The following is a 22,526-nucleotide window of genomic DNA, read 5'->3' as shown; positions in this document are numbered from 1 at the left end:
GGGTGTAGCTGCTTCAATTCATTACTGCTCTATTGGAACTGATTTGGTTCATCTCACTATTGAAGAGAGCCACGTCCATCAGAATTGATCATGTAGTATTGTTGTTGAAGTATATAATGATCTCCTGGTCCTGCTCATTTCACTCATCATCAGTTCATGTAAATCTCTCCAGGCCTTTCTGAATTCATCCTGCTGGTCATTTCTTACAGAACAATAATATTCCATAACTTTCATATACCACAATTTATTCAGCCATTCTCTGATTGATGGGCATCCACTCAGTTTCCAGTTTCTAGACCAAAAAGGGCTACCACAAACATTCTTGCACATTAAAGGTACCTGTGTCCCTTTCCCTTCTTTAAAATCTCTTGGGGATATAAGCCCAGTAGTAACACTGCTGGATCAAAGGGTATGCACAGTTTGATAACTTCCCAAATAGGTATTAAATGTAAATTCTCCTCCCCAGGTGTTACCTCCAATAGTGCAGTTTCTATTTGCCCATGAGGATGGGGATGGAATGAGGATGAGAGTCAGTCTTCCTATGGCTCTCATTGTCTCTTTGCTTCTGTCTCTATCTTTTAGCTCTGTAGTATCTATTTCTATTTCTGCTCTTTTGTCTTAGCCTTTCTTTGCTATGTCAGTTTTGGATGCTCACATCTGCTTCCTCTTTCCCCATCTCTCTCTTTCTTTTCTCTCCATCTCTGTCTTCGTATGTATTTCTCTTTCTGTTTCTGAACACTTTTTATCTTTGTATCAATGTTTCCCATGTGACACTTTGTCTCTAGCTTGTTGTTAGTAAGTCTGTCTGTATTTTGTTTCTGTCTCATTCTGTCACAGTTTCGATCTGAAGCTCTTTTGTTTGTCTTTCTGTGGAGCTCTCTAGCATCCCCTGTGCTACCCCCTACTCAGCCCTCTGGAGTCTGTCTTCAGGCCAGAGCCAGGTCCCAGCTGAGTTTGTACAACTCTGCAGCTCCCCTCCAGCTCTTTTCTTGATGCTGGGGTGGGGGGTGGAGGAATGGACATTTGAGCTCTCCTGGTTCCTAGCCAGTAAGAACTGGAGCCCAAGGCCAGGGCTGACAGGGGGGAATGAAGCCTTGGGGGAGAGAGGGGCTGTCCCACCTGTCAACATCCTTGATAGATTAGGGGCAGGTCAGGGCTTGCAGCCAGTATGTCTTAGTTCAGGAGTGGAACTGTGCAGCAGGATTGTGTGTAGAGAAGGGAGAGGTTGTGGTAGCTTCCATGGGGAGAAACACTGTTTAATGACATCCAAAGCCAAAGGGAAAGGGGAGGGGGAGGCGATCTGAGCCAGAAAAAGGTCGAGGGATTTGAGGATGTGACTTTGTGTGGACACAGCCCACAAAAAAGTATTTAAAGGGCCAAGATCCTCCATGCCCCTTTCAATCTCCTGTCAGCATCATGGACTCCTGGGTCTTCCCCACCTCGATGCTCCTGCTCTGTCTGATCCAGGGAAGCCAGCAAGGCGGTGAGGGAATGGGCCTGGGCCTGAGCAGAAGGCTACTGGGGTCTTGGGAGGGAAATGGGAATCCCAGAAAGGAAGGCTTAAGCAGAAAGGTCATCTGCCTGGGCCTTAGCCTAGAAGGCAAAAGGTTGCACGAATTAGCTTTCTTTTCATCTGAGCAGCCTCAGCTGTCCTTCTTTCTTGAATCATCAGATTCCTTTCTCCTCCAGGGTTGGCCCCTCAGGGGAACGGCATCATGGGATGGTTTTTTTCCTCAACTCATATGAAAGGTGAGTGACTCACCCAGCATTTACTTGCAGGGAACTGGATGATAGTGATTTGGGGGGAGTTGAGGATCAGGCCCTTTATTTTTTTAGGGTAGACCATTCTTTCCCCTTATTAGATAAACAGAAAAACCCAGTCCCTATTTATGTGGAAGTAAAAGCAGAATTGCCCTTAATTAATGAGAATAGCTAACAAAAGTTTTAGCTCAGATATTTGGGATATTCCCTATAGTACTTGTTAAGGTTTTCCTGTTGCTAGCTCATTTGAGCTTTCTAACAACTCTTTGAAGCACTACAGGAGTTATATCCTCACTTTATGATGAAGAAACTGACCCTCTGAGAGGTTACATCACACAGGTAGCAAATGTCAGAGATGGGATTCAAACTCATGTTTCTTCTTCTTTTGCAAGTCCCTTTTTATTACATCATAAAGTCTTTCACTACCTGCTTCTTCTATCCCCCACCCCTCATCTTCGGATAGCTCTCACCTCCTAGAAATGTCTCTAGGTGTGCAGTTCAGGGAAGCTAGTGAGGAGCTCTCCAAAAGATGAGTAGGGGACAGAGGACTTGTATCTTTCATTTTTTTTTTTCCCCTGGGACCTTCCTATCCATTAGACATGACCTATGAAACAGAGCACACTTAAAACTAAAGGGAATCTTAGAACATAGAATGTTAGCAGTGTCTTGCAAATATTAACAAATTGTTTTAACAATTGTCTTAACAAATGTTTGAATAATTGGTTAGAATTAGAGCTGGAAGGGATAGGTCTTAGGGAGACCATCAGCCTTGGGGTTCATTTAGACTGGGGGTTCTCAATCTCTTTTTTTTTTTTTTGCCCCTAGACCTCTTTGACAGTTTGGTGAAACTTATGGATACCTCAGGATATTTTTTTAAACAGAAAATAAAATTACAAATTTTACAGAGGATTACAAAGGAAAGCTATTATATTGAAACAAACTTATCAAAATATTTGAAAAACAAGGTCACAGACCCTCTGAAATCCATCCTGACTCCTTGGGGTGTGTGGACCCTCATTACTTGTTTTTTGTGGACACATGGAGTAGTGGGAAGAAAGAGAGGAGATAAGAAATTAGAATAGAAGAACTCTGGTTTTTCCTTGAAGCATTTACAATCTCCTTGGGGAAACAAGATTCATATGCTAAATAATTAAAAAAATAATACTAGACAGATCATAATTATGGCTTGCTACAGATTGTAACTACTTAGGGAGTTCATTAAGGAGCTTAATGTGGACTAAGATAGAAAACAATTTGAGGATAGAGATTATTTTTCATTTTGCTTTCACATCCCTAAACCTAGCATCATTTGCTTTTTGCATGTGCTAAAACTTAATAAATGCTTCTTGAATTGGACTGGTTGGAAGCTTCCTGGAGATGGAAATATGATCTGAGGTCTCCAAAAATGGGTAGCAAAAGACTAGACAAAGAAGATAATGGAGGACTATCCAGACAAGGCAATTTTTATGAGCAAAGATGAAGCAGAGAAAGCTAACTGGAATGAAGGGTTTTGTTTTGGGAAGCCATGGGGAACCCCGGAATAATCTGGGAAATTACAGAAGATTTAGAGGAAAATTTGGGATATCATTTGTGTTTCCACCCATTATCTTATCATAATACAATTGTAAGGGAAAAAAAAGGCAAGACAAGGATTCATATGGTCATAGAGCTGGAAGGGACCCAAAGTTATTCAAGAAGAATTTGTCAGATAAAATGTGAACCCAGATTCAGAGCCAGTGCTGCCTAATATACCATGCTGATTATCATCCCCATTTGACAAATGGAGAAACTGAAATGGAGGTGAGGAGAAAAGAAATTGACTAAAGATCACAATTTTGGGGATAGACTCAGCCAACTCGGACTTAGTTCTCAGTCCAGTTATCCTAACATCTCTCCTCTCCTTGGAAAGCTACAGAAAGAACTTGAAATACTGCTGACTAGAAGGGCAGAATAAGACCCCAAGGAAAGACAGACCCTGGAAGGCAGTAACATATAGGTCCCCAGGATGCTAACAAGGGGAACAAGGAGTCTTTTTTCTTTCTCACTGCAAAATTGACAAAGTTTTTGTCCCCAGGGATTCCCCCAGGAGCAGGGCCTGGAGCTGGGGCTGGGATCCCACCAGGAAAGGCAGGTAAGAAGAGTCAAGGGGAAAAGACTTAGAACAGTGAAACCTTTGAGTCCACAAGGCCATTTTCTCTTCTATTCATGTGGATGGGTGACCCTAGGTTTTCAGGAGAAAGGTTTCCTAAATGGCTCAAAACCAGAATTGCTACCCCCTCCATCCTCTCCCATAAAATGCTTGAGAACTTCATATTCCCCCATGTTCAATAGCCCAAACCTCTTAAACTGTGGGTCTCAATCCCACATGAGGTCACATAACTGAATGTGGAAATCTCAAAAAATTTGGCAATAGTAAAAAGTATCAAATATTCTGCCAAGATTGAATTCTTTATGAAAAAATAAACAAGCACATTCATCTCAATAATATGCAAATTTGCTTTCATCTTTATTAAATGGAAAATTATGTTTATATCAAAGAATTATTTTAAAATAAATTTCTTTATGATTTATTATCAACAAATATTTGATTTGTACATCTATTTTATGCATCATATATATCCTTGGGGTCACATAAAAATTTCTTGGGTGAATGGAAAAAGTTTAAGAAGCCCTACATCAGCCATCAAGAAGCAGAGACAGAATTCTAACCTTGTTCCTATTGGTACATACTTAAGGCCCAGCAATCCCAACCTTCTCTCTAGCTCAATCTCTTTATCAGATAATTTTCAACCCTAGGGAATCCTAATTCCTGTTTTCCCCACTTCCAGAACTTTTTCTAACCACACTAATCTTGATCCTCTCTTTCTATAGGTTATGGCACATTGTCGAATGGCTATGGAACAGGTAAGGCAATGTGTAGGAAAGAAATGAAGAGAAGGATTCAAAGAAGGGGGAAGGGGAATCATTTCAGAGGGAAGAAATGTTGGGTGCCTGGGTTCAGAGAGAAGCATTAAAGTCCTGGTGGAGGATGTTAGAAACAGCAGGAAGATTGGTATTGGAGATGAGTTGTGAGAAAGTGCCAGCCCCGATTCCCTCTGATCTACTATGTCACATTTCCTTTACATAGACCCCTGCCCCCAGTAATTTCCTTACACTAGTGGACTTAGTGGATCAACAGAGGCTTTTATTTGTATAGCTTAGGCTATGTTTTGAGCACACCCAGTTTGTGGAGAGTGAAATCCACTGTGTAGTAGAATGCAATCCATAATAGGCAAATTGTGTATGTTCAAAACATGCCCAGCCCAGGTTACACTTGATACCTATTATCTGCTTGGCCCTACTACTATTGGATGTTGAAAGGGTTGAGGAAAGAGGACGAAGGGGCCCTTCCTTCTGGGTTGAGGAGATGACTTCATTTGAAAAGATAGGACTCTAGACAGTGTATAGTTAGTACCAGATGATTTATCCAGAGAATAATACGAAGTGGGGAGGGGAAGGAAAAAAGGAAGAAAGAAAAGAAGGAAAGAAGGAAGAAAGGATGGAAGAAAGAAAGAAAGAAAGGAAGGAAGGAAGGAAGGAAGGAAGGAAGGAAAGAAGGAAGGAAGGAAGGAAAGAAAGAAGGAAAAAAAAGAAAGCTTCCTGGAAAAAGAATCTCATCTATATATAGTAGGCACTCAATATTGAATGAATGAATAAGAGGTGGAGCTCGGGATGGACCTTGAAAGATAAACAGGTTTGGTATGAGGAAGTGAGAGATGACAGAGGAACAGAAGCTTGGAGTTGAAAACACACACAAGTTTTCTAGATCTATTCTCTATCTCAACGCAAACTTCCCTTCTCTTCCCCCCAGCACGCTCCCCAGCACACACACACACACACACACAAACCTTTCCCTTCCAATATCAATGGATCCAACTATGGTACAGTAGTCTGAAAGTCAGTCAGGGACTCAGGTTCTAATCCTGACGCTGCCACTTTTATGCTCCTGGGTAAATCACTTCCATTCTATAGTTTAGGTGATCCCTAAGCTTCCTTTCGATTCTTATACTTTTTGAATCTCTGATTCTATGACCCTGGTATTGTTGATTCAACGATACCTCCCCACCTCCCATCCATTTACTCCTGACTTAGACACACGTCTGAATAATTCTTCTATACAATTTTGTTCATGTCATTTCTGTAATCAAAAACTTTTCTGCTTCAAACAGTTGCTATGGGTAAACATGGATAAATCATTGAGCCCCTATAAATCTCAGTTTACTTTTCTGTAAATAGAATAATCATGCCTGTGGCACCAACCATATAGGGCTGGTTGTGAGGATCAGATGAGAGAGCTGGCAAAATACCTTGCAAAATGAAAAGTGTCAGTTGTTATTAGTTTACTTTCGTATTTGTATGCCCATTGCCTACTACAAGGACTTTTACGCAGTAAGCATTTGTTAAATGTTTCTGTAATCCCTTTTCAGGCCAGTCTGATTTCTAGACTCCAAGGCCCATAACTAATCCCCAGCCTTCTCCATCAAACTTACCCCCTCCCTAAGGACTTTGCATGTTCCCACCCCAAAAGAATACCAGGCTGAGAAAAGAAAAATAAAAGAATACTTTGCCTTTAGTGGAGAAACACAGTGGAGGGCAGGGAGAGATTCGAAGGGGGCGAGGACAAGGATTCTGGTGGTTTCTTGGAGAGAGAAGAGCTCTTAGGGTAGTTCTCCTCCCAAGTCCCCTCAAGACAGGACTGGATCTCATCTCTTGTTCAGGGGCTCCCAATGGAGCAGGGGCTGGACCCCAGGGCCCTGAAACAAAAGCTGGTGAGTGTGAGTCTGTTCTATGTTTGTGAGTTTCTCTGTAGTCCATATGTTTGTGTAGATGTGTGTTTGTGTATCTGTGCGTGTCCTTGTTATGGGGGAGCCCAAAGGTCAAATGGAACAGCCAACACCCCCTGTTTCACCTCCAAAAAGAAAAGGCCCATCTCTTAGTCTCCAAATTCTCCATCCATCTTTTCATCACCAGCCCTGCTTCTAGCGCTCATCCTCAGGCCTTTCTGACCTCACCCTTCCTCAAATTTTGCCCCATGGTCCCATTCCCAGCCTGATGTCATTTGACCCCCCTCCCCATGCAGGGCCTGGAGCTCAGAATGGTTATGGAGAATGTAAGAAGGGCCTGGAGGGGTAGAGAGAGAGCATAATGCATGTCTGGAGGGTGCTGCTGGAGGAGAGATAAATGCTTGCTTTCCAGGGGTGTGGGAGTAGGGTTGAAATGCTTACTTTCTTCATCTCTGCCTCTCCTGTCTTTCCTGGTGGTCCTGCGTGGAGGGGATAGGTCAGGGTTCGATTGAAAACTCCAAAGGCAATTGTGAGAACCTTTTTACTTTATATTTCTTCTGTCTCTCCTGCTTCTATCTCTTCAGTGGCTCCCCCTCTATTTTAGTATTTCCTCTCTCCTCAGTAATGCAATCTTTAAACAATGTTGTTTTTCTAGGATACAGGAATGGACTTGGAGCAGGAATCTTCCCTGGAGCTGGAGCCCAGCCAGGTGTGAGGGAGTAAGAGCTGGGATGCCTGGGTTTTCAGTTAGGGATGAGAAATGGAAGATATCTGCTGGGTTCCAGAAGGATGGTCCAGGGGTTTGGGACTGGATCCTGAGTTCTTGGAAAAGATGGGGAAAAGCCATAGACCATTTCTCAGCTTCTTCGTCTTTTCACAGGTCTTGGTGGGGGGATGAAACCTCAAAAAGCAGGTAAGCCTATCTCCTTTTTCTGTTTTTTTTTTTTTTCCCCCTTTGACTAATCTTATCTGTCCCTTTCTGTCTATTTTTGCACAGGATAATCCCACTATCCCAACATTTGCCTGCTCTGACCCTCTTCCCTAACCTCTCCATGCTGGGTTTAGTCAAACCAACTGGGCTCTGGGGGATAGCTCTTAGTCCATCCCTCTCCTGGGGTTCCATGTTCCATCCCCGTGCACTTTTGGCTCTACCCACAACCAACCTCTAGTTTGAAATCTCTCTTAAGTCCCATAACTCAACCTCTTCCTTCTGTCTCCCCAGCATATAGAAATGGATTGGGTAATGGGGCTTTCCCAGGAGCTGGAGCCCAGCCAGGTGAGAAAACATGGGTCTGGGGCCTGGAATTGCTTAAGTTTTTTGAAGGATGCTAGGAGGAGGTGACAAGATTAGGGCTCAAAGTAGGTTGTTTGTACTGTGGAGAATCTGGAGAGCAGAGCTAGAAAGGATGAGGCATAAAAACTGGTATTTAATGAGGGAAGTTTATTCTTAGTTGGACCTGAGCTCTGTACTTTCCACTCTTACTCTTTCATTTCTGGGTCTCTTATCATTGTCCTCAGGATTCCTTCTGGAGCAGGGTCTAAACTTAGGAATCCCATAATACATATGTGACTCACAGTCGCTGAACATTTGGAGATGTTGAGGCCCAGAGAAGGCCTTTCTGAGGTCACACAACTGGGAAGCAGTTGACTCAGGATTCAGGGTCAGAGCCAAGTCAGCTAGCTTCCAGACCAGGACTCTTCCCAGACAGAGATGCTGCACCAAGGAGTCTGCTAGGGGCTCCAGGAGGTATGGGGCAGTGGATTTAAGTGGATCCCCCCCACCATGGGTAGTCTGGCATTCTCTGTATCTTCCCCTGGCTTCTCACTTAGGCTGGGGCTTCAGAGCCTCCTTGGGATAGAGAAGCTCTGGACTCACTCTTAGATCAGTATGTCTCAATAATAATCTAGATCTAATACCTTAGATGTAATCTTAGATCTAATATGTCTCAAACTCATTCTAACATCAATGTGAACCCCTGCTATCTTTCCCCTTCCTACTTCTCCCTCTTTCTATAAGGTATGAAATTCAGAATGACTATGAAACAGAGAGAGGAGTAGGATGGAGCTGGAGGACAGATGCTTAGGTTTCTGGCAGAGGTTTAGAGACTGTTACAGGCAGCTTTACCTCTTAGTTTTACCAACCTTTCTCCTCAGGCCTTGGAGCTGGAACCAAGCCTCAGAAACCAGGTGAGACCTCTCCCATGATCTCTCTTTGTCTCTATCTCCTTCAGTTATCTCCCTCTGTTTCCTCCATCTCAGCAAATCCCAGGCCCATAGTCTCTCTCCTGAATTTGTCCTTTATTCCTGATTCTCTCTGTATCACTTTGTCTTTTTCTTCCTTTTTCTGTTTTTCTCTTGCCTTCCTTTCTCCATTTGTCTCTCCCTGGATTTATTTCTTTCCCTAAATCCCACTACTTTCTTTCCTATCAACTTGTCTCTCCAGGATATGGAAATGGGCTGGGAAATGGGATCTTCCCTGGAGTTGGAGCTCAGCCAGGTAAGGGGAGCTGAGGGTTGTAATAACTGAGTCACCAGGGAGTAGTAGGAGATTGGTGGGGAAAATTTAGGGATTGGGGGTGAGATTGGTGGGTTCAGGTGGAGAGGAGAAGGATTGGGAAATGACCCATCCTGAGTACCAAGAAGGAAGAAGGAGCAATGTCAGTCCCTTTTCAACTTCCTTGTCTTTTCTTTTTCCTTAATTCCCTGGGCTAGGAGGGGGAATGAAGCCTCAGAAAGCAGGTAAGAATTCTCAGTCTTCCATATCTGTCTTTCTAACTTTGGTCTCTCCCTATTTCCACTGCTATCTCTTTCTTACCCCATCACCATGTTTCCTCTTTTCCCTCCCTTCCACCCAGCCCCCAAGCCCCAGCTCCTATACTGTAGTCCGAAATTTTTTCCTTGTGCTTTCTTTTGGGATATATTTGAAAAGTTGGCTCCACAGACCTCCTATGATGATAAGACCTGGTTTATTTCAGGAGGTAGAAGTAGGGCTGGGATATATGTTATATAGCTCCTTCCCCCTCCCTGTCCCTAACAACTCCCCCAAAGAGTCCAGTTCCCACACCGGGAATTGTAGATTCCAATCTCCCTGTTCTCAAGGGTCCCATTCTGATCCTTTTCTCTATCTCTCCAGGATATGGGAATGGGCTAGGACATGGGGGCTTTCCAGGACCTGAAGCCCAGCCAGGTGATATGAACTAGGGACTGGGTTGTCAGGTTTCTCAGAAACCAATGGGATATAAGGGGGAACAGACAAACCGTGATGATTTGTAGGCAAGTTGCTTGTGGTGAGAATGGAGACTGAGCAAGAGGATGAGAAATACAGAAAGCAGAACTGGATGATAGGAAACTTGGGCTTAAGAAGGAAAGGGCTGGATTAACTATGTGATGCAGTAGAAAGATTACTGGCCCTAGAGTTGGGAGGACTCTGAGTTCAAATATGACCTCAGAAAGTTACTAGCTGGGTCACCCTGGGCAAGTTAATTCCAATTGCTTCAATGAAAAGGGAAGGGAAGCTCCATAAAAATGAATTAATATCACTATTTGTATTTGCTTTCATTTCTTCATGTATTTATTAAGTACCAAAAAAGTACTAGGTACTGATGATACAAAGACAAAATGAAAAAGTCCTTATATAAAGAAGTTTTTACTCTACAGGTTAATCCTAACCCTTAATCTCATCTAGCACTAACAGAGGCCTATTTCTCAGTTCTTGACCCAAACTCTATCCACTTTCCAATTCCCTTCCCCTACTCCAATCTGGGTCTCTAGACCCAGGTGAAATATTGACCATCAGACCTTCAGGTCCCTTTTCAGCCTGCCTCAGCTGCAACCTGGCTTTATTCCCTTCTTCCCATTGAAGAAGTCAGAATGGCTAGGATCCAAATAGGTTAGAGACCTGGATGGAGGTGGGAGTAAGACAACTGGGTTCCAGTAGGATTGGTTTGTCAGAATGAAAGGAGAGTGATATGATATCACAAATTTAAATGAGAGAGAAAAAGGGCTGAGACTTTGTGTTTGGAGAAGGCAGGGAGAATGTGGGGAAAGAACTAAGGGGGAATGCTATTGGTGGGAGTGAGGGAAAGATTTGAGAATCAAGAACTGGGGTTGACTCCCATTCCTTCTCTCTCTGATGTGTCTTCAGGATTTGGAGCAGGGGCCAAGCCTCAGAAAGCAGGTAAAAAGAACTTTCTCTCCAAATCTGGTATCTCCTTTTCTATATCTCTCCTTTTCTTCTCTGCCTCCTATAACCTTTTTGTGACTCCTTCTGATGCTTCTATTAATCAATCAAGCATTTATTAATTACTTACTTTGTTCCTGATATTGGACTAAGTTCTGGGGACAAAAAGACAAAAGTGAAAGTTCCTTCCCCAATGGAGCTTATATTCTCTTAGGGGAGCAATATTACAGAGAGAGGGCGAAAAGGATAGAGACAGAGAAAGAAGAGAGATGAGAGACAATAAGAGAAATGAGAGATAGTAAGAGAAAGGAGAGAAGGGACAGAAAAGGAGATGAGAGCGATAAGAGACTGAGAGGAAGAAAGAGATGACAGATGAAAGAGAAATAAGAAAGAAAGAAAGAGGTGAGGAAAAATGAGATGAGAGAGAGAAAAGAAAAGGAAATGAAAGAGATGAGAGACAAGAGAAATGAGAAAGAAAAGAGAGATAAGAGAGAAATGAGAGAAGGGGCAGAAAAGGAGATGAGAAAAAAAGAAATAGAGACAGAAAAATAGGGAGATGACAGAGATGAAATGAAAATGAAAGATGCAATATCTTCTGTAGGATACAACTAGAAGGTCAGTTTGGATGGAATGAAGGGTTTGTAAAGGAAGTAATAGATAGCAAGTCTAAGAAGGGTAGTTTAGCCTCAAGTTCTAAAGGGATTTAAATGCCAAACAGGAGCTTGAATTTGAATATAGAAATAAGGAGCCTCTAGAGTTTGTTGAGTGGGGAAGTGTCATGGTCAAGTCTGTTCTTGTTAAACAGTTTAAACTGTGGAGGATGGGTTAGGGAGAAGAGGTTGGACATAGAGTGAATTAGGCTGCAATAGTCTATCAGAGTGGTAACCCTGTGCATGGAAAGTGAAGGGATATTCAGGAAGCTCTATTCTGTCTCTCCCTAGGTTTTCTCTCTGTCTCCGTTTATCTTTACTTCTGGTTTCTTTTTCCTTCTCAAACTTTTTCCCCCATAGTCGATCTCCTCAAGTCCCTCTGTTCTCCAAAGCCCTTCTCCCTATTTCTTCCCATCTCAGAACCTTTATTTATTTAATCATTCAACAGATATTTATTAAGCTTCCCCTATATTTGGAGCACTGTTCTAGGTCTGAGGGAGAACTCAGGTTTAGATAAGATAAAGCTCCTTGGAGCTCAAAGTTAGGTCTTGTAGAATCTCTTCAAACACCTCATAACCCACTCCAAATGCTTCTTGCTCCAGGGCACTTCTCCACAATCTCTTTGCTCCAGAACCAGTGTGTCTCTTTCTCTTCTTTCCCCTCCTTTTGTCTTCTGTATGGGCCTTGTACTGGTTGGGCCCAGGCAGGAGAGATGGCTTAGGGGGAGTAAGGGAATTCTAGGATGTGGTGTGTTGAACTGAGGAAGAAGAAAAGATGACTGAGTTGTCTGCCAGATGAATCACCCTCACCTCTTCCTTGTATCTGTCTTTCCTCCAGGCTTTGGAGCAGGGACCAAAATTCAGAACGCAGGTGAGACTTCCCAGTTTTGGCAGTCTGTGTGTGTGTGTGTGTGTGTGTGTCTTTATCTCTGTATGCACCTATCCACACCCTCCACCCTCTGGTGTTTCCTCCTCAACTTAACTGTCCAAATCTGTCTCTTCAGGAAATGGAAATGGTCTAGAAGCTGGGGCATTCCCAGAAGCCAGAGCTCAGCCAGGTATGGAAATCTGAGTTCTAGGAAGAGGGAAGATGGGGCTAGGAACCCCAAATACCATGCCCTAAACACAGCAGAAGAGAGTAGTGTTTGGGACTCCGAAGCTTAGCTCTAGATGATGGTAAGAAGTGGGCATGAGCAAGTTAATGTCTTCCCTGGGTCCTACCAGACACATTTTCCTACATCTTCTGCAAGGGTAACTAAAGGAGCAAGGTCTAAAATCTGTAGTCCTGAAAGTGAGACAAGGAAGAAGGGGACATAATGATAGTTTAGGGCTCTGAATCCTAACCCTCAGTACAATGCAGCTCCTTTGTCTAATCCTGGAGGCCTCCAGAAACTCTCTGTCTCACCTAAGCAATTTTAACTCCAACTTTAATCCCACTTTATCTCGACGGTCCACTCTCAATTGTGATCCAACTGGATACCAGTCTTGATTCTAACTGATGTCAACCCCAACTTAGATCTCAACCTCTATGGCAAATTTAGCTCTATTTCTGGTGCTGATTTCCATTCTAGTTCCAACCTTTATCTTGATCTTAATCCTAGCTCAGATCTAGATGGCATTAGACAGAATATCATTCACCAAATGATATTGTCTAACTTCTTTTAGTTCTTAACTTCTTTTCATTATCCATGAAGAAAAAAGGAAAAATCCAAAACTCATGGGCAAAGATATCATGCCTTGAGAAAGCAATTTATTAAGGAATATACCATCTGATTTTGATTAGGATGTGATAGCATGGGATAAAAGAATTTGGACTTAGGAAGCAAGATTTCTTGCTTCCAGGTTCCAGAGCTGAAACTGGGATGGTTATAGGACTAGGAGCTAACTTTGCTCCTATTTTTTTTTTTTTTTTTTCCCCTTCTCCTCCAGGTCCCTGTAATGGGGGCTCCATTCCAGCTCTTCCTCCTAGGCCTCCCAATGGAGTAGGGCCTGCAACAGGGAGTCCCTCAGAGAAAGGAGGTGGGTGTGGAATCTGGGAGTGGAGGAGTAGGGAAGAATCATGTTCTTTCCCTGCCATAAATTTTACATCATCATCTATATCTATAGCTTTCCTTATAACCACATACCTTAATCTCTCTCATTCCCTAAGGCACACTTCTCAGGTAACTGGGCTAGGAGCCTGGAGATTGAAATTGTGATCTTATCCCTAACTTGTTTTGTGGTTTTGGACAAGTCACTTCCCTTTTCCCAGCTTTTCTTCTCTTTAAAAAGCCCTTCTGTAAGCACCTTTCATATCTTATATATTCTAAAACCCCTCCTACCTCTGACATATTTTTGTGATCAGTATTCTGTGTTCTATATTCTTTCCAGCTCTGACATGTGGATGTATTTGGTTTAAGTTCACTTCCAGGTGTATCATTCTATGTTCTAAGAACACTTCTTGCTCTGATATTTTCATCTTTAAAAATTAATAAATTTTACTTAATTCTTTCCAATTACAGGTAAAAATTTTTAACATTCTTTTTTTAAATTTAAATTTCCAAATTCTTTCCCTCTCAACTCTCCCCTGCCCCTTGAGAAGACAAGCAATGTGGTATCAATTATACATATGAAGTCCTACAAAGCATATTTCTATATTAGCCACATAACATTCTGTTTTAGGTTTTCTGATTCTACTTCCCTTTCCTACTCCTTCTCTCATGAGCTATGATTCCTGTTCTAGCTCCTGTCTGTTTTTCTCCTTGGATCCCCTTTTCTTCTAATTACAAACATGTTTGAATTTATTTTCCCCTACAGGATTCAGGACTCAGAATGGCTATGGACCAGGTAAGGGCATAGAGGAAAGGGGTAAGGTGGATAATGGTGGGTAAGGGAAGTCAGCCAGCTTCCTGAGAGAAGGCTGGAAATTGCTTAAGTGAAGAAAGGACACTATGGCTAAGATATGATTGAGGTCTAGAGGCAGCTTTTTATGGCAGGCATACCTTCAGCTCTAAGCTTTTACTTAGATAGACAATTGGATCTCACTCAGGGTCCCTTGGTTTTCTTCCTAGTTTCTCCCCCAGGCCTTGAAAATGGATTGAAGACTCAAAAAACAGGTAATGATTCCTTTCTCCACTTCTGCTTCTCCCAACTTGCCTCTCCTGCCTTCCTTCTCTCCCCTCCTCTTTTCTCTCCTGGAATTCCCCATTCTTCATCAAGAGATGACTTTTGCATGTCCTAACCTCACCAAATTGTCTCCCCTCAGGACTCAGAAATATACTTGGAGCTGGATCCTTCCCAGGGGCCAGGATTCAGCCAGGTGAGGGGAAATGGCGACCAAAAGCCTACACTGAGGAAAAGTACTTGGGACAGACCATGGATCCAGAGTGGAGGAGGAAAGGAGTCAATACTAATTTTCTTCCTATATAACATTATTTCTCTTAATCTTTTGTTGTTGTTTTGGTTGTTGTTGATGATGATGGGAAGGCTAGAAGAACCCTGGGATTAGAAAGAAGAGGACCACAAATTTGGATTTGGGAAAGAACAAACTTTCATAGGGAAAACTGAAATTTTCAAAGTGATATTCTTGAAATTTAGAAGGGAAGTTGGGCTAGGACTGGAAAAAAAAGGAACTGATTTGAGTTGGTTCTTTTTTGTTCTTTCTCTATTAGCCTCATGAAAATGACCTTATAATATAGAATGTTAGAGTTGAAAGAGACACTGAAACACATAGTGTCAGAGCCCAAAGAAAATCTGAAAACAGAGGCAGCTAGATGGCACGTGGACCAAGTATCAATCCTGAAGTCAGAAGGGGCTGAGTTCCAATCCAGCTTCAGATACTTAACACTTACTAGCTGATGATTGGTCAAGTCACTATTTTGATGAGTTCTGGGTTTCCAGTAAAAGATGATTTTAAGTGAAGGCTGGTTGAAAGCTTGGGTAGGGACTGGGCTTAGAAACTATATTGAAGATGAAAAGGATTCATTCACCCCAATGAAACCACAGCAATGATATCCATTTGTCTTCATTCATACACACATTTTCAATAGCGCCATTCATCCCTTCATACTGTCACCCGTCCTTGACTCCCTTACTCTTTCCATTGCAGGTTATGGTGCCATGAATGGATATGGGACAGGTAAGGGAATGGGAAAAAGGGATGCCTAACTTCTAGGGAGGGACCAGAGTCCAAGTCCTATTCATTCTCTTTCCAATCTCTTTTCTCCCACCTCCTAGGTCTTGGAGGAGTCAAATCACAGAACACAGGTAAGACCTTTCTCACTGGCTTTCCAGTTGTTTACCCCACTCCTCCATTGCTTGGTTATGTTCCCTCCAGGAAGAGAATGGTGTAGAGTGGGGAGATCCTGGAATCCCAGGGCTTCCCCACCCTCCCATCAACAAATTTGTCCTCTCAGGTTATGGGAATGGATTTGGAGCAGGAGCTTTCCCAGAGACTGGGCCACAACCAGGTGAGGACAGAAAACCTGTAAAAAAGGGTAGGGCCAGATTCCAGATATGTAAATCCACCTAGGAATTGTCCTGGGATGGGGTGGGGATAGGACTAGGTGGAGCTTCAGAGCTCTGAAAGATGGAGTTCAATAAAACTCAGGTCAGGGTTCAGAGCAGGGATCCCAATACTTCTTCACATTTAAAAGGTGGCTATAGCACAAGAAAAAGGGCCCAGGCCAGAATTCTAGAACCAGCTCTGCCACTAACTAGTTGCATAATAACCAAGGGCACGTTCTTTCTACTTCCTTCATTGTAAAGTGGAGTGGAAGGGTAGTGGGGGAGGAGATGACGTGATCCCTAAATTCCCTTGTAAACTTAAGATCTATGGATCTCTTTGTATGAGAAAAAAACAGGTAAGGGAAAAGATAAGGGATATATTGCAGGGCTTACTACATATTCTTCCAGGCTCATCTGTCCCTTCTTCAGTCTCAAACCCAACTTCATCCAAGCAAACCTAATTTCATTTTCCTTTGGCCTTTTCTCAGAATCCCTTCACAAAGACATTTATTTCTCTGATATTTTCTGATCTTTCCCCTTCAACTGCTAGTGCCTCCCCTTCCTAATTCTCTTACATTTATCCTGAATATATCTATACATGTGCATGTATCTTCAGAGAGAATATAAGATCTTTGAGAGGAGGGATTATTTTATTCTTTGTGTTTATATCTCCAGAGCCTAGCACATAGTATGTGCTTAACAAATGCCTGTTAATTATCTAACCTGTTCTCTCCTTGCAGGGTTTGGGACCCTAAATGGTTTTGGAGGAGGTGAGGAGGAATTAGGGGTGCAGATTAAGGAATGGATTCCCAAAGGGATTGAAGAGTTTAAAATTATGAGTCCTGAATTATCCTCTCTCTCTCTCTTCCAGGCCCAGGTGGTGTGAAGCCTCGAAAAGCAAGTAAGGTTCTCTTAGCATCTCTCTTTGATCTGTTTCTATCTACTGTTTTCTCTCTGTTGTCTCACTCTCTTCTGATCTTTCTCTTTATTTCTACCATATCTTCCTATCTCCCTCTCTCCAGAAGGAATGAATTATATACATGTATAAGTAACAACTCCATCTCCTTTTAAATTTTTCTTCCCACAGTTTATAGCAATGGACTAGGAGCTGGAACTTTTCCTGAGGTCCAGCAAACAGGTGAGGAAAGGGGGAGAGGAGTTGGAGTAATTTGGGCACTGAACTCTAGAACACTTTCCCTAACTTCTCTCCTGCCCCCTAGACTGATCTTCCTTTTTCCTCTTTAGGGTTCCCTGGGGCTGGAAGTTATGCAGCTAATGGCTATAGCAATGGTAATTCTTGAATAAGAATGAGAATTTTTATTTAACCAATAATGGATTGCTTGCTGTCTTGGGGAGGGAGGAAGGAAAAGGGAGAAAAAATTGAAACACAAGATTTTGCAAAGGTTAATACTGAAAGATATCTTTGCATGTATTTGGAAAAATAAAATACTATTTTAAAAAAAAAGAGTGAGAGTGTAATAGAGGAACTTGGGAGTAATATAAAAGGGGAGAAGATATTCTCTGAAGAATTGGGCTAGTTAGTGCCAGATGGGGCACATATTTCCTAGGGGACAATAAGGGTAGGAATAAGCAAAAGTAAAAGATTTCCAAGGTAATGATGTAGAAGAAGTTAATACCATTTTCTTACAGGATATGGAGCTGGGGGGCCTGGATACCCTAAACCTTCCCTATATGAAAATGGTAAGAGACAAAGGCCCAGTGAGGCAGCTCCTAGCAAGATAAGGTGAAGAAGTTGGTGGTGCCTGAGAGATGCACTTCTTTGTATAACACTTTAATGAAGCTCTTTCAGATCCATTATCTTATTGGATTTGGATCTAGAAATAGTCCTGTAGCATGAGGAAATTTTCTATTTTTTCATTCATTTTAGTTTGACTGATTCTTGATGTCTCATAGAGTCATAGACTTCCATTTGCCTGGTTCCAGTTTTTAATGTATACTTTTCTTCAGTTAGCTTTTGTATCTCTTTTTCCATTTGATTAATTATACTTTTCAAAGTGTTGATTTTCTTCAGTGGATTCTTTTGTTTGTTTTGCATTTGACCCACTGTGTTTTTTAAGGAATTGATTTCTTCAGTGGAATTTGTTTTTGTTTTTTGCATTTGATCAATGGTATCTTTTCAGGAATTGTTTTCCTTTTCCAAGCTGTTGACTTTCTCTTGCATACCTCGCATTTCTTTTCCCAATTTTTCTTCCATTTCTCTTATTTGCCTTTTAAAATTTTTTATGAGCTCCTTCCAAAAGTCTCTTTAGACTTGAGACCAATTCATATTACCCTTTGATATTTCTCCGTGGGAGTTTGTCGTCCTCTGAGTTGGTGTTTTGGTCTTCCCTGCCATCATAGTAGTTTTCTATAGTTAAGATTCTTTTCTGTTTCTTGCTCGTTTTCTTTTTCTAATTTGTGATTTTTAAAAGTCAAACTCTGCTTCTGGAATTCAGGGGGAGCTGTCCTAAGCTTCTTGTACAGCTCTGAGTCTTGACTTTGGGCTCAGGGGCCCCTTGTATTTGGTATCTTGCTCACAGAAGGGGACAGTCCTACCAGTTCTCTTCAGGCAACTGAATTGCTTGGATTCCCAGCAAACAGCCAGAAGAAAAAAGGGAGTCCTAGAAGGGAGAGCAATTTGCAAGATCAAACAGCACTTTAAGAAAAGAATCCAGGTCTCCTGACTGCTTTTCAGTGCTATTTCCACTGTAATACAGCAGGGATTCCTGGCTGCAGCAGGAAGTGGGGATCTTAGGCAGGGTTCACTGAGCCCTTCTCTTCTCTCACAGGTGGGGCCAGCTCCTTTGGTGCTCAGGGGGTCCCCTTTCTCTCTGGAGGTTCAGAGACTGGGGCCAAGACTGCTAAACATGACTTTGGAAATGGAGTAGGCACAGGCTCCTACCCTGCAGATGAAAGCCCACCAGGTAACATACATATTTGGCTGGATTCTGGGAAAGATTGCAGATTGTGTGTGTGTGTGTGTTTTACAAGATTATAGATTTAGAACTATCAAGGACTTCTGATGCCTTCTAATTTAACTCTCTCACTATATACATAGGAAAATCGAGGTCCAGAAAGTTTAAGGGGTCTAGTCTAGATTTCACAGATAGTAGGTGGCAGAGCCGGTCAATAAACATTAAGTGCTAGCTATGTGCCAGGTAGTGTGCTAAAAGAGGCAACCAGCAGTACCTGTGCTCAAGGAGTTTACAATCTAGTGACCCTTTTCCCATTGGGCCCATATTTGTTAATTGCTTAGCATAAAAACTTAAATGCCTGATTCCTGGAGAGGAACAGAGGCTAGAAAATAGGGTTACCAGATTATGTCCCTGGGGATTACCTCTTAAATTCTGTATTTCCCATCTTCTGCAGATCTCATTCAATGTTCAGCTAAGTGGCTCTGCTGGCCCAGGGATGAACCCATTCCCCATCCTCTGGAGATGTGAGGAAATCAAAGACAAAAGATCCCTCCCTCAGGGGTGACATCTTGTCCTCCTTTCTGTTTGTCTCTGTCTCCTATGATGATAGGGCTAGCAAGAGCCTTGTGTCTAGCCATGGGGAATAAAGATAGACTGTATCCTCTTCAATTAGTACTCTACATACTATCAACCTCAACTTCCTACATCTCAGCTCGTTTTCTCTCTCCAGTCTAGGAACTGATGATTTTCAAGGTCCTATTTGGAGGGAATATTCTATGCTTTCTGGGTTCCCTGTTGGATGAATGGATCCAAACCCAAAGCTTCCCATCTAAACTCATCAATTGGCTCTTCTCTAGCTCTTTAACTATCTCCCACTAGAGGGAGACAATGATATTGGACTTTAGGAAGCATTGTGGTATATATAGTAGTTAACACTGGACTTCTGATATTAAAAATAGAACTTCTGGATTCAAGTTTCAGCTCTGTCACTTTTCTACTGTATGACCCAGTCACATCACTTCTTTAGGTCTGTTAAATAATCCAGTTAAATAAGGGGATTTGGACAAGAGGATCTGGTTCCTTCCAGCTCTCCTACCCTATCATTGTGTACAACAGGACACTTGGGTACCTTTGTACCACTGATTCTCCTTCAGCAAGTCCATTTTGGCTTCTGAGATCTGGATCTTGGATTCTCCAAATACCAGATAAAGAGGATCATACTATTGGGTAACCCAGCTCAGAATATCTGAGTTTCTTGCTGATCTTCTCATGGCTCCCAAATATATCAATTACTGCCTTTGTCAATCAGCCAGTTAACAAGCATTTATTAAGTGTGCTAATGTGAATAATAATATTAATGGTAATAATATTAGTAATATGTGCTAAGCTAACATCATCTTTCTTACTTGAAATTTCTTCTCCAATTCCCTCTCTAAACACTGCAAGTCTCAGCTCAAGCTATACTTTCTCCAATCACACCTCAGCCCACATAAATTTCTCCCTACAGTTACCTTCACAACAACCCTATGAAGTAGGTTTTACTTTATTGATTAGATGAGGAAACTGAGGCTGATAAGTTAAATGACTTAGAGTTATATAAGTGGCTGAGACGGAATTTGTACTCTGGACTTCCCAATTCCCAGTTCAGTACTCTGTCCGATGTACTTAATACCTAGCTGCCTCCTAGGCTACTTACTATCTATTCCACATTACTTAATGCTTGTATGTGGGGCCTTTTGTGTGCCCATCTCATCTCCCCAACTAGGCAGCAAATTCCTGAAAGAATGCCAGAATGAATGCAAGATGGTGCCCTTTTCCCCCATATAGCATGTGCTCCCTGCCATCTTCCTCTCTTTTTTTGTTTTTTTCCTGCCTTTCAGGTCTCTATGGTCAATTAAGACCAGAGCCAGTTCCTGGGACTTATGGTAAGTGAGGAGACCTTGTTTTAGAGACAACATTGAACTGGGTATCAGAAAAGATGCTTTGCTAATTTTGCTAATTATCAGGATATGTAACCCTGCACAAGTTATTTGTGAGAGACTGTGAGTCTCACTTCCCCACTCTCTACAAAGAAGAGATTGGACTCTAAGGTCCACAAAGGCTAAGGGACAACTGATGCTGCTCATTCGGTGGCTACCTGCTGACTCCTTGTAAGGAGAGTTCTCAGGGCCCATATCCTCTTCTAGGATCCTTAAATTGTGAGAATTTAGAAAATAAGGGTATTTGGACAAAGGAAAGAAATCTGTGGAGATTTTCTCTTGACTAGAGGTTGTCTGCCTCCAACTTAGGTGGACCAGATGTGAAGCACAACTTCAATGGCTTCTTGGGAAATGGTTATAGAGGTAAGACTTCTTCAGGGATAAAAGGTTCCTTTCTCTAACCTTTAGCACCACTGACCAGAACCAGGCCAATCATTGTATAAAGGAGCTGTGGAGCTCCCCTCACATATCTTACCTGGAATTCCATCATTCATCCTGTGGGATTGTATATTGCTAGGTTAAGGCCTAACGCTACCTCAGTGTTTCTCCACTTTTGCAGGTCGTTGTCCTCCAGGGAAATGTTGAGCCTAAAGGGACATCCCCAACATCCCCCATGTGAAGACTTCAGGGGAGCTGGGAGCCTAAGATCTGGCCATCTTAGTGCTATCAGGCTTTTTGGAAAAAACAACAACAGGCTCATTGGGAGGGAACTTTCCCCTCTGCCCTAGGAGAGTCTTTCATTGGTCTTAATGGTGCTTTGAGGTAGAGAGGAAGAGATCCTGGGCCTGTTAATAAAAGGTTTCAAATCACAAGTTTGACTCTGGTGTCCAATATGTTGATATGGGGACTGAATGGCAGCAGGTTATTGGAATAGCTCAATTCTCTTTCATACAAATACCTATGCATCTACTTAGGTGACTTCCCACATCCCAACAATGAGAATTAGCCTTGACTTCTTTTGAACCCAAACAGCCCTTGGGGTATACCTCTGGAAGTAGCCTTAGAAATCATCTTTACATTTTCATTTTACAGACGAGGAAACAAATTCAGACACCTTCCCCATCGTCACCCAGACAGTAAATGGCAGAAGGAGAATGTGGTCTTCTAACTTTAAATTGAGGACCCTTTTTGATAACACAATTAGATGACTTCCTTCAAGAATCCTTCCTTGAAACCCCCATCTTTCTTATAATATTTCATCGCCCTCTGTTCATTATCTCATTTACCATTATACTTTCTCATTTCATAACCATGAGGAACTTAACCCCACAGTAAGTTTTATCCCCGTTGGCAACTTCTTGAGAGTAGGAAGGTCACTTTATTTCACTTCAAACATCTAGTTAGGTGCTGCACCTATGCAGTCCAGCGAGTCCAAAGACAAAATGAAAAACAGTCACCCAAATAGAACTCAAGGGGCTCACATTCTCCTGATAAGATAAATTCCCTTTTCTTTAGGACAAATTCCTAATTTGTACAATGAGGACGCTGGGCTAGATAAGCTCTAAGTTTCCTTGTTGTTGTTCAGTCCTGTTTGTGACCCCTGTGGACCACACCACACCAATATTGTCTATAGCGTTTTCTTGTCAAAGATATCGGAATGTCCTTTCCTTCTCCACCTCATCTCACAGATGAAACCCTGAGGCAATCAGGAGTAACTGACTTGCCCAGGATCACACAGAAAGGGTCTGAGGTTTCATCTGAATTCAGGCCAGGACCAGTGCTCTATCCTCTCAA

The 22,526-nt window shown here is 42.2% G+C and overlaps 1 protein-coding gene across 6 annotated transcripts; it reads left to right on the top strand.

Annotated features, from left to right (window-relative positions):
* The first annotated feature begins 1,190 nt into the window (after positions 1-1,190).
* Positions 1,191-21,604, top strand: LOC100914890 (glycine-rich cell wall structural protein 1.8-like). 6 transcript variants are annotated; one of them, XM_031945640.1, is made up of 31 exons: positions 1,191-1,483; positions 1,690-1,749; positions 3,836-3,892; positions 4,633-4,665; positions 6,519-6,569; positions 7,240-7,293; positions 7,465-7,497; positions 7,807-7,860; positions 8,739-8,771; positions 9,028-9,081; positions 9,297-9,323; positions 9,718-9,771; positions 10,729-10,761; positions 12,252-12,284; positions 12,418-12,471; positions 13,343-13,432; positions 14,210-14,239; positions 14,464-14,508; positions 14,658-14,711; positions 15,501-15,530; positions 15,629-15,658; positions 15,808-15,861; positions 16,639-16,668; positions 16,770-16,799; positions 16,986-17,036; positions 17,144-17,188; positions 17,549-17,599; positions 18,688-18,822; positions 20,694-20,738; positions 21,102-21,155; positions 21,352-21,604. In XM_031945640.1, exons 1-31 carry the CDS (start codon positions 1,417-1,419, stop codon positions 21,375-21,377), a joined length of 1,497 nt encoding a protein of 498 aa, XP_031801500.1. In that variant the 5' UTR covers positions 1,191-1,416; the 3' UTR covers positions 21,378-21,604. The 6 variants fall into 6 exon arrangements, with proteins under 6 accessions (XP_031801500.1, XP_031801502.1, XP_031801501.1 ...); XM_031945642.1 differs by lacking the exon at positions 6,519-6,569; XM_031945641.1 differs by lacking the exon at positions 16,639-16,668.
* Positions 21,605-22,526: the final 922 nt, after the last annotated feature.

The sequence above is a fragment of the Sarcophilus harrisii genome, chromosome 1 (genome assembly GCF_902635505.1).
Source record: "Sarcophilus harrisii chromosome 1, mSarHar1.11, whole genome shotgun sequence".
NCBI classification, from domain to species: domain Eukaryota; kingdom Metazoa; phylum Chordata; class Mammalia; order Dasyuromorphia; family Dasyuridae; genus Sarcophilus; species Sarcophilus harrisii.
Note: the sequence above shows the minus strand (reverse complement) of the source record. Positions and strands in the feature narration are given on the sequence as shown.

Coding starts and splice junctions, on each gene's coding strand:
- LOC100914890 (XM_031945640.1), top strand. CDS start 1,417: ATGGACTCCTGGGTCTTCCCCACCTCGATGCTCCTGCTCTGTCTGATC. Junction 9,082..9,296: donor TGGAGTTGGAGCTCAGCCAG/GTAAGGGGAGCT, acceptor TCCCTGGGCTAG/GAGGGGGAATGAAGCCTCAG. Junction 13,433..14,209: donor GAGTCCCTCAGAGAAAGGAG/GTGGGTGTGGAA, acceptor TTTCCCCTACAG/GATTCAGGACTCAGAATGGC.